At 41.5% G+C, this 16,011-nt stretch overlaps 1 protein-coding gene across 4 annotated transcripts in view; it reads right to left on the bottom strand.

The window, feature by feature from the left end:
- Unc79 (unc-79 homolog, NALCN channel complex subunit) overlaps positions 1 to 15,563 on the bottom strand; it is a 186,145-nt gene extending 170,582 nt beyond the window's left edge. For 3 of the 4 annotated variants that reach the window (XM_050151361.1, XM_050151363.1, XM_050151364.1), the window contains exons 1-2: positions 15,461 to 15,563; positions 5,586 to 5,678 (exon numbers count right to left, since the gene is read on the bottom strand). In XM_050151361.1, coding sequence (XP_050007318.1) covers positions 5,586 to 5,678; positions 15,461 to 15,548 — 181 coding nt within the window. In that variant the 5' untranslated portion in view covers positions 15,549 to 15,563. The remainder of the gene's footprint in view (positions 1 to 5,585; positions 5,679 to 15,460) is intronic. The other variant, XM_050151362.1, reaches the window with a different exon arrangement.
- Positions 15,564 to 16,011: the final 448 nt, after the last annotated feature.

The following is a 16,011-nucleotide window of genomic DNA, read 5'->3' as shown; positions in this document are numbered from 1 at the left end:
AATAACAGAGGCGATTTTGTATGATCACGATAGCTTTTCATCAACCCAAGTCCAAGAAGAAAATGCCCATTTGTGGCAGATCACATTGTTTACAGCACTTACAATGTGCCAGTCAGAGCACCAGGACCAACCGAGTATGCGCATGCCTATTTTGAACTTGTTAATCTTAACAATATTTTAAGACTAGCAGGAAAAATTGCCCCATTTTACAGGTGAGAAAACTTGGCCTCGAGGTAGAAAAGCTTGCTCAGGGCTGCACTGATGTTATTTGCAAATGAGCTTGGGAAACTCAGCCCTTTGAGAAGCCCTCGTAAGCCCCTGGAGCCAGCTCAAGTAATAGTCCAATGGGGATACTGGGGGTGGGGGGAATGAAGTAAACTCGGTAACTTCCTTGGGCCATGGTTTACTTAAACATCTCTCATTTAGAGGCTACCCAGTCAAGAAAGCCAGCTTCTCATTTGCTTGGTTGTTTTTTTTTTTTTTTTTTGTTTTGTTTTGTTTTGTTTTGTTTTCAGAGTCTTGAAGGCCAGAGTGGCTAAAATACTGACTCTTCCCATGGGGCTGTTGGTGTCTACTGAGTGACTGGGGAGAGAGGAAGAGGCGTGGCATCTGTCTTTATGGTATCTATCTCCTCTGTTGCCTTAATCTTTAGGTCAGAGTCCATATATGAAAATATTGATCACTGGAGAAACTTGTGTCCAGAATACAATGCATGGTTATTTAACTTGGCCTACACTTGCCTAGTCTCTTTTCCTCCCATCAAAGCTAAAGACATCAATCAGACCCTGTGAATGGAACCACCAGACCATGAAAAATGTAAAAAGAAATGAAAGAGAAGATTCTAGAAGGTCTGCCTCATCCCAGAAAGATGAGAATATACCTCCCTTGTGACCCCATTTCCGTTCACCATTACTCCTGTCCCATATCTGGAACCGCACTCTCCTGGGTTAAGAAGCTGTTTGTGAGCACAGTCTCCCTTCTTCTTCATTATGTGGCCACCGAATAAAGACTTCCTTCCTCCCCACCATTCAGATGTTGGTTATTCTGTGGGATGAAGGCCCAGCCTTGATCCGGGTGCAGGAACAGATCATCATATAACTAACCTCCAAATGTCCTCTCTGCCCTATTTCTGCCCATCAGGACACACTCCTCATGACTAGAGTTAAATTTACTTGTGTCCAAATAAAGAATCTTCTCAGAACATATAATGTAATAAATATGAGTTGTACTTTTATGGCGTTTTAAGGTAAACAGAGTAAGATGTGAGTTTATAGCTTGGCCTAAAAATAAATGTTTTAATTAAATTCACATAATAATCACAGAGATATTACACTTGAGGATGCTGTAGACAGAATACACCCCTCAAAAGCCACATGTTAAATTCTAACCCCCAGAGTGACATCACTGGGAGGCAGGGCTTTAGGATGTGTTTATGGCATGAAGGGAGAGGCCCCATGAGTGGAGTTAGAGCCCTTGTTTTTTTTTAAATATTTTATTAGTAGTGTTAGTGTTATCATTATTAACTTATGTGTTTGGGAGTTTGTTCATGTAAGTGCAGTACTTACAGAGGACAAAAGAGGGAGCCAGATACCCTGGAGCTGAGATACCCAGCGTGGGTGCTGGGAATTAAACTTGGGTCCTCTGGAAGATCAACATGCACTCAACTGCTGAGCCATTTCTCCATCCCCCAAACCCAGTGCCCTTATTTTTTAAAGGCCTCAAAAAATTCTTGTTTTTCTGCTATGCAAAGATAGAACAAATAAATTCATCCATGAACCAGGAAATGGGCCCCTACCACTCTACCAAATCTATGGACAACCTTGAGCATGAAGTTCCTAGACTCTGTATTGTGAGAAATGAACATTTAATATATACAAGTCACTCATGTTTCAGTATTTTCTAAAGCATCCCTGACACAGCTAATCTTGACTAACCCTTGAATGTGAGTCAGGACTCCCCAGGAGATACACTCCTATATGTCTCTGAGGATGTTGAGTCAGGATTCCCCAGGAGATACACTCCTGTATGTCTCTGAGGATGTTGTCAGAGACGTTCAACTGAGGAGAGATGATGATGGGAGGCCCCATTTCTTGGGATCGGCTCTTATCCTGAATAAGGAGGAGAAAGTGATAGGAACTCCAGCATTTACCTCTCTCTCTGCTTCCCGACTGTGGATGCAGCACAACCTCTGCCTAGCGTTCCTGCCACCATGTCTTCCCTGCCAGGGTAGTCAGCAACCCTCACACTATGAGATAAAACCAACCCTTCCTGCCTTGAGCTGCTTCTGTTGGATGCTCTGCCACAGCAACGGGACAAGTAACTGATGTAACCCCACACAGACAGAAGCAGAGAACCGGTTCTGGGAGGTGGAGTGCCACCAGAACAAATGCCTAGAAACGTGGAAGCCACTTTGGCATTAGGTAATTATAAGGACTTGTTCCAGAAAAGCCACTATTCCTAAGAACAGACCTTTAACAGGAAGAGAAGATCAGGGAAAGCCTCGCTCTTCTGAAAGTATGCCGAACTGAATGTTGGCAAACAAAAACAATGGATGTCTCTACTGACACCCCTGCTGAGATGCCAGGCAGAAAGGGGAAACACGTGATTGCAAACTGGAGGGAAGGCCACCCTTTTCGTAAAAGTGACAGAGAACTTGGTCACACTGTATTCACATCTTCGTGGGCTGCGGGAAGGTAGAGTTTGTGAGAGAAGAAGCTGGCTGAGGAAATCCCAGGGAAGTGCTGAACAAGTGGCCTGGTCTGTGGCTTTGTTTCTGTTACTGTTTTCTGTGTATTTATAGTAAAATTCCTGAAGAAAGAAACGGCTTCAATCAGAACGGTTCATCAAAGAAGAAACCAACTGAAAGTTTGGAAACCCCTCAGACTGTTTGTATTGAAAGAATGGGAAGGCCTGTGGGGAGAGAGAACACCAGGTGTCTGTATGATCACGGAGCTAGGAAACACGTTAGTCCACCCTCACCTGTGGTCCAAGACCCCCAAAGACAACTTAGAACTCATCACAGCTGCTCCTCCCATCAGACGCCTAGAGGACAGAGGGCATGGCTTCAAGGGGCCACCAGCAAGTTGGGGAACTCACATTGTGGCCCATACTTCGTTCCTGCACTCTGATGCCTTATTCTTTAGCTGCCAAAATGAAGCTCTTTGGGTCCCAGAGTAGCATACGCCACACCCAACAAAGTTGTGGGTGTATGGATACTACCACTTAGAGTTCAGGATACCCTGAAAAGTCAAAGGCACTGAACCCCAGAAGGTGGGGGTGGAGCTAAGGTAGACACAGGGACAATCACCTTAGGAAGCCCCCCACTAAGATAATTTCCAAGGCACTGCTGGAGGCCAGGCTGCTAAAGCTATGGAGGCAGGACCACCAGATGCCCGGGGACAGCCCTTATACAGCAAAGGCTAAGGTTTGATGTTGTGTTTCAGACACACCCCTTCTCCCTTTGGGGTGGGAATGTCTACTCTTTAGCTGGCCTACCATGGCATTTTACTGTTTATTTGTCTGCCTGTGTTTAGGAATTTAACCCTCAGCTGCCCCTATGCTAAGCAAGAATTATACCACTGAGCTGCAGCCCCAGTCCTCACAGTTACGCTTTGGAAACATGTGACGCATTTGCTTTCATACACTCACAGCCAAAGAGCACATCATGCTGGGATAAACCACGCCGCAAGTCTGACAGTTACAGATGTGGATGGTGTTTATATGAGCTGCTGGGCCTCAGAGTTTTGAGTTGATAATGGAATGAATTAACACTTGTAGGGTTGTCAAGATGGAATTGGTATATTTCAGGTGTGAAAATGATGTAAAATTAGGGAGAGGGGATAGAAAGCTGAGAAATCAAATATCTGTGTTCCCAAAAACCCATGTTAGATCTTGGCCCCAGCATGGGAATTTTAGGAGGCAGGGTCTTCAGGAGGCACTGAGGTCCTGTGGATAGCATCCTCACGAATATGACCGGTGTCTTTGTAATGGAAGCACCAGAGAACTGTTCCTCCTTCCTCTGAGAGAGGAGACAGCACAAGCGTGACCATCCTTGCATCTGGGAGAAAGCCTTCGCCAGATAGTGGATCTGCTAGGACCATGAGCTTAGACTTCCAGAACTTTCAGTTTCTGTTGTCTTAAGCCTTCCTATGGTAGCCCAAGTGGACTAAAACAGAGAAGAAAAGTCAGCACCTGCCTGGAATCCAGGGACTTGGGAGGCTGAAGACGGAGAACTGATTCACCCGGGAAGTCAGACTAGGCAATATAGCAAAGCCTCTATCTCAAATAACAAAACAACAAAACTATACACACTCTATGACTCAGATGTATTAGAAACTATGAACAAAATACAGTGTATTAAATTCTCAATGAATTAATAAAATATTATGTTTATTTTTTAAATAAAAGTTTTCAAATAAGAAACTCCATTATTATGCTACTTATAGACTAAAAACAATGTTATAATATTTCTCATTTGCCAAACAAACATTACATGAAAATAAAAAAAAAACAGAGTTCATACTTAACACAGTACTTCAACAGTGAGCTGCCTTTTAGGTCAGTTCTTCCAGTTAAATCAGCAGTTACCCTGACACACACAGCCAAACAGGGTACAACATGGGCAAACTCATTGAACACCACAAATGCTCCAATACACAAAGGCAAAAGTGGGCTGCTATTCTTCAGCAACTCAACGCAATTATAGTTTTCCATATAACACTAAGTGATAAGCCATCATGGAAAATGGTTTTCTCTCACACGTCAAGAAAACCAAAATTTTTCAAGCCTTTTAAATCACACATTCCATTTCATCAATTTATCCTGTGAAAAACCTGAAACTTGGTAAAAAAAAAAAAAAAAAAAAAAGATTTATGTTCAAAATGTTTCTGTGGCATTAGCAAAACAAATTTACCCAAATTATCAATTTAGTTATCATTAGTGGTTAAAGTGCAATAAATATGCATATATGCATGTGAGCTGATCAATACATGTAATATACAGTGTGTGTGTGTGTGTGTGTGTGTAAAGACAAGATATCACTCTACAGCTCAGGCTAGTCTAAACTAATGATGATCCTCTTGCTTCATCTTCCCAAGTGCTAAGAATATAGATATGAGCCATGACACCAGCCTTTCTCTCTCTCTCCAAATATATATATGGTTTTTTGAGACAGGGTTTCACTGTGTTGTGTAGCCCTGGTTGTCCTGAATCTCACTCTGTAGACCAGGCTGGCCTCGAACTCACAGAGATCCTCCTGCCTCTGCCTCCTGAGGGCTGGGATTAAAGGTGTGTGCCGCTACCACCACCACCACCTAACTCTATATTTTTAATTAAACTTTTTTCTCTAAAGTCATCAATTTCCAGCCATCTAAAACTTCATTCTCAAACATTCTTAAATATTCCCTAGCAAATCAAACCACTATTACTAGCAATAGATACATTCATTTAAACTCAGAAATCTGGCTTTAACACATCAGTTGTCTCTTCTGCCTAAAAGAGCTCCCACATGAAAGAATCTGTCTTGTCTGCGAGATGTCTGCTCGCGATAGCTTTGGAGCTGCTCAAGCTGCCGGCTTTCTGCTTACCTGGATTAGATGTGTACTGCATTGCAATCATTAGCATGGCGGACGCAGAGAGGTTCACATGAGCTGGGACGCCTTCTTTCCTGGAGGAGCCCACTGAAACCAAAATTGTCTGATTAGATACAAATTAATTTCTAGATATGAGCACATACTTGCTGGCTTACTTAGAACCACGAAAGAGCTTAACGAGAAAGTTCCAACTAAGCTGGGGCACTACTGACTTTCATCCTTTTTTAAGATGGTGTCTCATGTGCCCCAGACTAGCCTTAAACTTTCTATGCAACCAAGGTGACCTTGAATTCCTGATCCTCCTGCCTCCACCTCTCAGAGCTGGTACAGGCGCGCACCTGGTTTATGGAATGCTGGTGATCAAACCCAGGGCTTTGTGCTTGTAAGGGAAACACTCTGCAAACATTAGAGCCCCAGAGCTGATAGAAATTCACAGAGACAAAACCACAGAACTGCTCCTTGCGTACAAACGCTACCATTGTGTGCCACTGTAAAAACACCTAGAGCACAGCCACGTGGAAAAGATATAAAACCAGAATATAATTGCTTTGTCAGAGTTGAATTTAGGTGTGATCTCTATTCCCAAGATGCTCATATCTCTAAAAGAAAGAAAGAAAAGAGAGCCGCCTGTGGGCCCAGGGCACATAAACATATTATCGGTTAACATAAGAAAGCAGATTTTTAAACTAGAACATATTAAAACTTAGAGAGGCAAGCAAGCCAGCTTCACAAAATGTATAACTTCTTAGTTATAAATGCAAATCTTAAGTCACATATTATGCAAATGATCGTGCTTGTTTTTAAATGGCTTTTGGCATTCATATGCCCTACACAACTGTAGCCAAACCTTCCCATAGAACCCCATCAGTATCTTTGTTACCATGAGAAATCGCTTGCAGTTTCCCACAGTCTACCCTCCTCACGTCGGTCTGAGTTGTTTGGAGCAAAGCACTTTTTTGAATCTATGATTAGCTGTGAACAACATTTATCCTGTGCCAACAAACGTCCAATCGCAAAGCAAGCAGGTGTCTTCAAAAATCACCTAATTGCTGTATAATCCCAATATCCACTTATACACTGATTTATTTAAACTCATCTTTAAGTGTCTTGTTTATGACGACATTAAACTCTATGTTAAAATTGTCTCTATTTCATAGAAAATGCTAGGTAGCCCCATAAGTATTCAAAACTAGCTCTGATGAAAGTTATCTGGCATAACATGTTTTCAGTCAAAGGGTATTTTTATCCCATTAATAACTGAGAGCGACCCCCACAAAAGGAAGACTTTTCTTAAGATTAAAATATAAAATGAATTCCTTCTTGCACAGAGATAACAGAAGAAGTAGAAGAAAATGGCTGTACAAACACTCATATACCAAGCTGCCAAACGGGGAAAAAACAGCACACAGAAGGGAAAGACTCACCAAGTCAACACTGTTTCTACACACTAAAGACCACTGATGCAGACAGTCAGCCCAAAGCAGATAACCTCAAATTCAGCTTTATTTTACATTAAAGTGTATGGGGAGCAGGTCTCATTTACATCGAAAAAGAACAAGGCAATGCAATAAGACGCTCAGTAAACAGAAACATCAAAGCACTAGTAAGGGGTTGTCATGCAATAACAGAGACAATGAAAGTTTAATAGGATTCTATTTTGTTTCCACATCAAGAACTTCCGAGGCTGTAAAGGACAGCGGTCACTGCTACAGGTTGAGAGACGCCAGCCAACAGAACAGGCCCCTAACTGAGTTCTGCTAGCCTGAGTCTGAGTTTATTAACCTCCTGCGTCTGCCTGTGTCTGATCCCAGGGCAGGTGGTATTCAGGCATAGGTCTGCCTGACTCTCCACTGTAAACAAAAGCTGATAGGTAGACCAGGATGGATACAGAGAGCGGTACACTGCTCCGAGGGGTGAGGATGACTAATCAAGTGGGATAAACTGAAGAGGAAAGAGCTCTGAATCAGATGCTGAAGAGCGGGGCACATGGTTTTCCACCTAGAGATCCTAGCTCAGCCAGTGTGGGAGATCGGAAACGCTCTGTTAAATTAATAAGCACATCAGTGGCTCTCGTGCAAGCTGGCCTTGGATCTGCCTTGGAAAGGCACTATTAGAGAGATGAGGGTGAGCAAGGGGATGCCCAGGCCAATACCCAGGGCTGGAGAGAGGGAGCACATAGACAATACTCCCGTGCCTTTTGTTGAAGAAGAAAAAAAAAGGAATGCCTCCTCCAACATCCTCAACAACAGAAGAGCATCTCTCCTCTCTCTCTCTCTCTCTCTCTCTCTCTCTCTCTCTCTCTCTTTCTCTCTCTCTCTCTCTCTCTTTCTCTCCCTCCCTCCCTCCTCTCTCCTCTCTCCCCCTCTCTAGTCACATGTATGCATATATATATATATTCTTTTGGTGACAAGTGTTTTCACCTTTATTTAAATTCAACTCAAACTTTTTAATCATAAGCATTTTTCAACAATGAAAACTGTTAGAGAGGTTGGGAGCCACTGTGCCCAGCGGCCTCTAAAAGCGGGAGAGATGCCCAACTGTCTTAGATGATTTAAGTGAAGTCTGTTTGGAGAGCTGCCCAGATGGCTCAGTGACCTTTGGATGTCCCTGTTACCTCTGCAAATCTATGCTGTCCCTCAAGTATGGCCATCCATAAAGCCACAAGAGTTCCCCCAGGACACAAGCCCCAGGAAATTGGCTCCAATACTTATATAAACAGACGGTATCTTGCAATTTCAAAGCCTTCTACAAGACCGAATAAAATCACCATGGCTCTAATTTAATAAGCAGGCACAAGCACGCGTCATTTACTGAATCTTGTGTAAAAGGCATGATGTAAACAGATATGCAGCTTGATCCCATGAGAGTACAAAAAAAAAGCATATACAATTAAACGGAAAAGACTATTGTGCTCAGGAAATATAATGAAAAGTTTCCAGGCCTTTCCCCTTTTCCCCCAGTAGCACCAGAACAGAACCTGCCTTTGTGCCTTCCTCCCACGAACAGTACCGATCCCTTAACATGTGTCTGCATTGGATAATCCCCAATGGGCTAGGTGTGCAGTTCTCACACGATTCTCACCTCGAAAAGTAAGCAGATGACAAAAGTCATTTTGTAGGTGAGAGATGAGCTAGCGACAGGAATGCACCAGCCTAATTCCTGAAACAATGACAGTCCAGGATGAGTATAATCATCGCTAATGTTCCAATCACTCACTCACACACTACTTTTTTTCATAGAACTGCACCAGGCGTCATTCTCAACCCTTGGTTACAGTGGTAAAGGAGGCCATCGCCAGAGTTGGGTTAGGTACTGTATAGTTGGAGGTGGCTATGTATATTAGTCAAGAAAAATTTTAAATTACATTCTTTAGCCTCACGAGACACATCACATGTGCTATGTGGTAATGGCTACAGTATGAGGCAGCATAGAATTTTATTTCTATTTCCATTATCAGAGAAAGTTCTGTGGACAGTGTTGTTCAAAGAAAAGGACATGCATTGACCACGAAGAAGCATGACTATGGGCAAGGGAACAGAGAAAAGATGGTGGAAAGTTCTGAATTAAATTAGAAAGGAAGGCATCTCAAAATATGTGGTCCTTAAGAGTATCCAGGAGGGCGACTCAGGAAGTAAAAGCGCTGGCTGCACAGGCCTGACCATTTAAACCGCATCTCCAGAACCCACATAAGAAGCTGGATGCAAGGGCGGGCAGCTGAAGTCCTGGCACCTGGCAGGGCAATATAGGAAATAGAGACTGGAGAACCGGCCAGAAATCCCGGGCCATCTGGAGCATACAGAGCAGCAAGAGACATCAAAGGAGATCCTGCGCAACAAGGTGGAGAAAACTAACTCCCAAATGTTGTTCTCTGAATCTCTCTCTGTCTCTGTCTCTCTCTGTCTCTCCTTGTCTCTCACTGTCTCTTAGTATTTCTCTGTCTCCCATCTGTCTCTTTCACTCTGTGTCTCTCTGTCTCTCTCTTAAATGCACACACACACACACACACACACACACAGACTCATTTCTTTAAAAGATGTGGTACTTACACTGTGACCTAAGGGAAACCCACCATGAGATCATTTAGAGGGGCTCTGAGACAAGGGGTGCAGTATAAACACAAAGCCTTTGTAAAACCACAGCAAGGCTGATGCAGACATGCAGAGCAGCCACGTGGAGAAGCAACAATGAAAGCAGAGAAGCTGGCCACAGCCAGATCAGAGTCTTGCGAGCCAAGGAAGAATCTAATTGTTAAGAGTGACAAGAAGCTAGATGGTTTGGAGGAGGGACAGAACATGGCATAATCCACGTTTGGAAGGTGACTCTGGGTTTGGGGTAAAGAACAGGCAATAGGAAGCCTAACCAAGGAAGTAGAGAGACCAGACCTGAAGTTATTGGTCTGATCCAAATGACCACAATAAGCATAGTCTATGGATAGGTTAAAATAAATCCCACTAGCCTTATAGTCTGCTAAATGATAAAGATAAGAAAGACAGCTAGGGTGAAGAAACTTCTACAGTTGGCCAGATAGCTCTATCTGGATAGAGACGCAGCCTCTCCTCTCACAGGCTTTGGGCTTGTGCTAGCGAAGATGGCTGCACTCCATTAGGTAAGGTCTCTGTTAGAAAGAGCCATGACTTCAGAAGGCAGCAGCTAAACCAAAAGAGAATACCAGGATCACAAGACTCTCAAGTCTATGCAGCCTTAAAATATTTGCCATTTGGGTTAGTGAAGCAAGACACCCAACTTCACAAGTACTTTGAGTGCAAAACCTGCGGCGGTTTTATGTGCACTGTCACATAAGGGACAAAGTAAGCCAGGGACAGTCCGACCTCTCCTGGATGGCCCTTTGCCACAACAGTGTATTCAATAGGGAAAAGCAGTAGAACAACATGAGCAATCTCAGCAGTGAAGTGTCAGGATTCATTGCAATGTGATTTAATTAATATGTCTATGATTTGCCTGTACATTTGATCCATTATGTATTGGCAATTCATAGAATGTTCAAATTCCAGTCTCATGTAGCTTTCATTTCACGGTCTTCACAACAAAGCTGGGATGTAGATAGGGCAAGTTATAATTATTGACAATCCTGTATCTAAGAAAATAAAAGTTGAATGGGGAGAGAAAGTTGTGCAGAGCCAAAGAACTATAGCTCTGCCCCCAGTGAATCCTGGTGCCAAACATTTTCAACAACGAAGTTCTCACAGCAACACCTACCTCATGAATGCAACCATTAGCAAATGAGCAGACTATGCATGACAATGGTTATTCAAATGTCACCAAGAACTTGCCTTTTCTTTATTTTTTTCTGTGTACAATTAGTCTCATAAGACCATAGAACTATATATACCACGTGTTCCATGTGTAGCCAAAACCAAACAAGAAAACCATAGCTTGGAACTAGATTTGCAGTGAAGTCATACATGTGTTTTTAAATCAACACAATGATCTGTGAATGAGCCTTTCTTTTTCCTGAGGGTCAGTGACTGAGAAAATCTAAGGTAGGAAAGAAACTGGATTCGATGGCACAGTCCAGGCTGTTGCTCAGAACTGTTTTCTGTCTTCAGAATAAGACAGCCCACATGAACGGATGTTTATTTAAACTATATTAAAGGATGCCTATTTAAACTATATGGAAGTATCGTCATCCAAAGATCCATATTTCAATTTGGACAACAAATCATAAATCCTTTATTGGAAAAAGAGAGGTTTCCATGGTGATGTGTAAATGATTTGTTTTTTCCAATGCTTAGTAACTCTTCTAATACACTTTTATAAACAGCATAGATTCCACACATATGGAATAAAAAGATCTGTATTTTATTTTTGGAGGAGTTAATAAGAAAAACATGTCAAGAAGAGTTTTTATAATAAATTGATAAGTTATTTAAAAGGAGTTATTTAAAAATAAATCATAAGCGATTAGTGTGGTAATAAAGATGGCAAGAACAGTGTGTATGCTACGCAGCCAATGCTTGGTTTGGAGAATTGGATCCACTTCAAAGCTCAAAACTGCATCTTCTAAGTAATACAGACAATATGATCATTAATTATATAATCAGTAGTTATATAATCATTAATGATACTCATTTTAAAACGGAAAAAATCTATGCTTTACATTGACTATAAAAATTCCATACCAAAGAGATTTTTTTTAACATCTTCCTGTAAGCTTTGTTTTGTATTGTGTTTTGTTGTTTGCAATAGGGTCTCATTAACCTTGAATTTGTAGTGATCCTCCTGCTTCAGCGCCCCAAGTGCTAGCATTACAAACCTGCAACTTCGTGTCAGGCAAAGTCCTTCTGGCAAAGACAACCAAGCATTTAGAAAATGCAACATCTTTTATCTAACATCTTTGTGCTGAGATAAAAAGACTCTGGACCAAGTTAAATGTCCCTGCCCCGATCCAGTGTGAAGCTCTAGATACCGTGACAGCTACCAAAAATAGAAACAGCATGGATAATATAAGACCACTCCAATCCTCACGGCAATCCATTCTAACTGGAATCTGAAAGTCTGTCTCTTCTGTCTTGAGATCTGTGTATGAAGAAACAACTCAGCCATCTAAGAGCAGGCATGCAGGCCACCACTACAGCTCATTTCAAAGACGGCGAAGAGTGACAAGTGAATGACCAGGAGGGTGCTGAGAAGTCGCCCAAGCCAACAGGCTAAAACAGAGTGACAAGTAAACACGTGAGCCAGGCCTACCAATGGATGGACAAAAGTATGCAAAAAAAAATGGTGTTATAGAATAAATAATCTAATTTTAAAAATGGGGTACAGATCTAAACAGGGAACTCCCAACAGAGGGATCTAAAATGGCTGAAAGACACTTAAGGAATGCTCAACATCCTTAGCCATCAGGGAAATGCAAATCAAAACAACTCTGAGATTTCATCTTACACCTGTAAGAATGGCCAAGATCAAAAACACTGATGACAACTTATGCTGGAGAGGATGAGGGGTAAGGGGAACATTTCTGCATTGCTGGTGGGCGTGCAAACTGGTACAGCCCCTTTGAATATCAGTATGGTGATTTCTCAGAAAATTAGGAAACAACCTACCTCAAGACCCAGCAATACTACTTTTGGTTATATACCTAAAGGATGCTCAATTGTACCACAAGGACATGTGCTCAACAATGTTTATTGCAGCAATATTTGTCATAACCAGAACCTGGAAACAACCTAAATGCTCCTCGACCGAAGAATGAATAAGGAAAATGTGGTACATCTACACAATGGAGTACTACACAGCAGAAAAAAATGACATCTTGAAATTTGTGGGCAACTGGATAGATCTAGAAAACATCATATTGAGTGAGGTAACCTAGACCCAGAAAGACAAATATAACATGTACTCACACATAAGTGGCTTTTAGATATAAAGCAAAGAAAACCAGTCTACAATTCACAATCCCAGAGAACCTAGACAACAACAACAAAAAAAAACCTAGGAGAGACATACATAGATCTAAACTATATGGGAAGCAGAAAAAGACAAGATCTCCTAAGTAAATTGGGAGCATGGGGATCAAGGGAAGAGGGTAGAAGGAGAGGCAGGAGGAAAGGAGGGGAGCAAAAAAATATATAGCTCAATAGAAACAATTTTAAAAATTAACATTGATGTTATTTGACCTAGAATTATTAAGCCAGAAATAACCAGGGAGTTTCAACTTGTTTTCTGAACATCCCCGCTTTTAAAGCTGAAAAAAAAAAACCATTATGTCTCAGAGACATGAAGTGACTTGCTCATACGTTCAAAGGAATAAATATCAAGCCATTCCACGAAGAAAGACTGAAATTCACACATATTTTTAGGTTCACATCACTCATTTTTAGTACTCAGTTGCTTCAGATATTTGTGTAAAACAGGATTTTAACATGACAAGGTTTGTGTCTGGGAATCTCCACTTCTAATTAAGGAGGAATTAGTCATCAGCTCTGCAAAGAAACGAGCTGACAATACCTGATCAACTTTACCGAGGTGAGCCGCTCACTGCCTGATCAACCTCCAGTGAGGTGAGACGCTCACTGCGTCAATGTCTCCCCACAAATTACTTATCCCCAAGAACAGGGGCACAGCGAGCTAGATTATTACCAGTAAGAGACCGTCTCACCTGCCAATCTTTTTTTTTAAAGACGCCTGTTCATTTGCTTAACAGTCGACATTATTTTAAAACAAGATGACAAAATTCTAAAACTATACCCACAAGCGAGCACTGGTTCATGAGATCGCATAGGTGAAACAGAATGAAATATTCTACAACTTGGATGACATCATCAGTTCGCTCATTTTCCCCTGTTGCTAAATAATTAGGATATTTTAGCAAATATTTTATGTTTAAATATTTGCAAAATGTGATGTTTAGCAATATTAAATATTTGCTGAATATTTTTAAAAATTATTAACAAAGAGTCGGACTCTTTGCTGAAAAGACATGAAAATTACAGTTCTATACCTAAGTTAAACTCCACTCTAAGGTGAAGCCCAAAAGGTACACGTGTTTGTCAGCTGTTGATACACAGCAACTTTAATAAGGGCTAATAAGTACATAACTTAATGTGATGAACACTGATACCAGGAATTAGACATGACCAATAGAGCTATTTTTATTTTTAAAAAAAAATCAAGAGAAGAAAAGCAGGTATGGTGGTGTGCACCTAAAATCCCAGTATTCAGGGGGCTGAGGTGGGAGGGTGACCGTGAGTGACAGCCAGCAGGCTCCGGGTGGCACACTGCCAGCACCCAGGCTAATCACGCTACCCCTTGATACATCAAGATACAGCCACAGTTGCTGTTTGTGAGGCAGCTAAGGTTACTAGTCACAAAGGAGCTGTGATTATCCACGAGGAAGCTATGATTACTATTTTACAGATAACAATCAAAGATATATTCGCATAGCTAGCCAGTGGTAGAGCTGAGATTTGCATCTTGATCTGGTTGAATTCTTAAGCCGTCATTTTTTCAGCTTATTCCCTGAAACATAGGCTGATCCACAATCCACTTGTAAAGAACACTTTAGGGACTGTGATTACAGAAGCTGAAACTCTGCTTGTTTTCTCTTTGCTTTCATGTCTGAGGACCCTGTAGAATTATGTATATAAAAGTTGAAAAGAAGCCATAATCCTAGCACTCGGGAGTCCAAGACAGCAGATCAAGAATTTGAAGAAGCTTTTGACTACAGAACTAATCAAATTCCAGGCCGACCTAGAGTTGTGAGGCTCAGTCTCCAAAAATATCAATAAATAGACAAAGAAGACTGGTCCCAAGCTTGTGACTGTATCTTGCATAGGAGTCATGGGCGCTGGCTTTATTTCCAAAGCATGTCATAAATTTTGACTCATTTTGTCATCAAAATACCGAGAAGGAAAGCTGATCCAGTCACCAGCATCGAATTAGATTTCAACCATGTGAACTGAGCTGTATAACCCTCCACAGCATCCTGCGGCAGAGCTGGAACAGGAGGCTACGTCTCCCCACTCTCTGCTGCCCTACCCATCCTCCCAGCTGCCTTCACCTGCAGGAGGAAGCAGTCTTACACCAGACAACATTCTGTCCACCTTCTTTTCTAACATGGAAAAAGACACTGTAATTTATAAGTAGGAAACACAGAATGCTTTGACACATTCTTTCCTCCTATTCCATGAAGCGAATAGCGTGATGATTCTAAGGTATAATCGTCTTTCACATCATCGACTTCCAACACAACGTAAATGCTAAAACAATTAGAATTTAGGTCATAGCAGGTGTACGTTATCACATGGTTCCGTTACAATCTTGAAAGTCAAGCGCCTGTAACAGTAAACACAGTTTCCATTTGTACAATATACAGAGATAATGTTAGGATGAGGTGAGATTGAACTTACATATGGCCATTGGTAGAAAAGATGTGCTAAGGTATTCAATAATATCCTTGTGAAGAAATGGAGGAAAGGTAGCTAGCGTTGAAATCATCGTGTAGGGCAAAGTGCTCAGAACATCGTCATTGAGAAAGGGTAGCAAACATGTGGTTGTATAAAATATTGACTGTCCAAGATCTACAAAACAAAATTAAGTAGTCAGCCACTGAAGATGGTGCCATTAACAAAACATGCTAGCTTTATATTTTAATAATCTAGTTTAAACTATAAAAGCATCTATCGATCCCTTTCTACTAAGAATTCAGAAATACGCTGCTTAGTAGAATGTGGGGTGTACATAGCAGTTAGTTGGCGAATACATTAAGAAATAAATCTGTTCCATGAGTTTCTCATCAGTGTATCAGTCATCTGTAAGCCTCACTAGTCAGGTGACCCTTGATCCCATTAATCAAACCACTTTCCAAGTGATGCTAACATCCTTCAATTTTTTTTTAATCTCCATTGGATTTCATAAAGATAACTGAAATACAGTGATGTGCCCAGTAGAATTTTCAGAA

This window comes from Alexandromys fortis, unplaced genomic scaffold (genome assembly GCF_014885135.2).
Source record: "Alexandromys fortis isolate MF-2015 unplaced genomic scaffold, M_Fortis_MF-2015_v1.1 scaffold_63, whole genome shotgun sequence".
In the NCBI taxonomy this organism is placed as follows: Eukaryota; Metazoa; Chordata; class Mammalia; order Rodentia; family Cricetidae; genus Alexandromys; species Alexandromys fortis.
The sequence above is the reverse complement of the archived record's forward strand: the minus strand, read 5'-3'. Positions and strand labels throughout refer to the sequence as shown.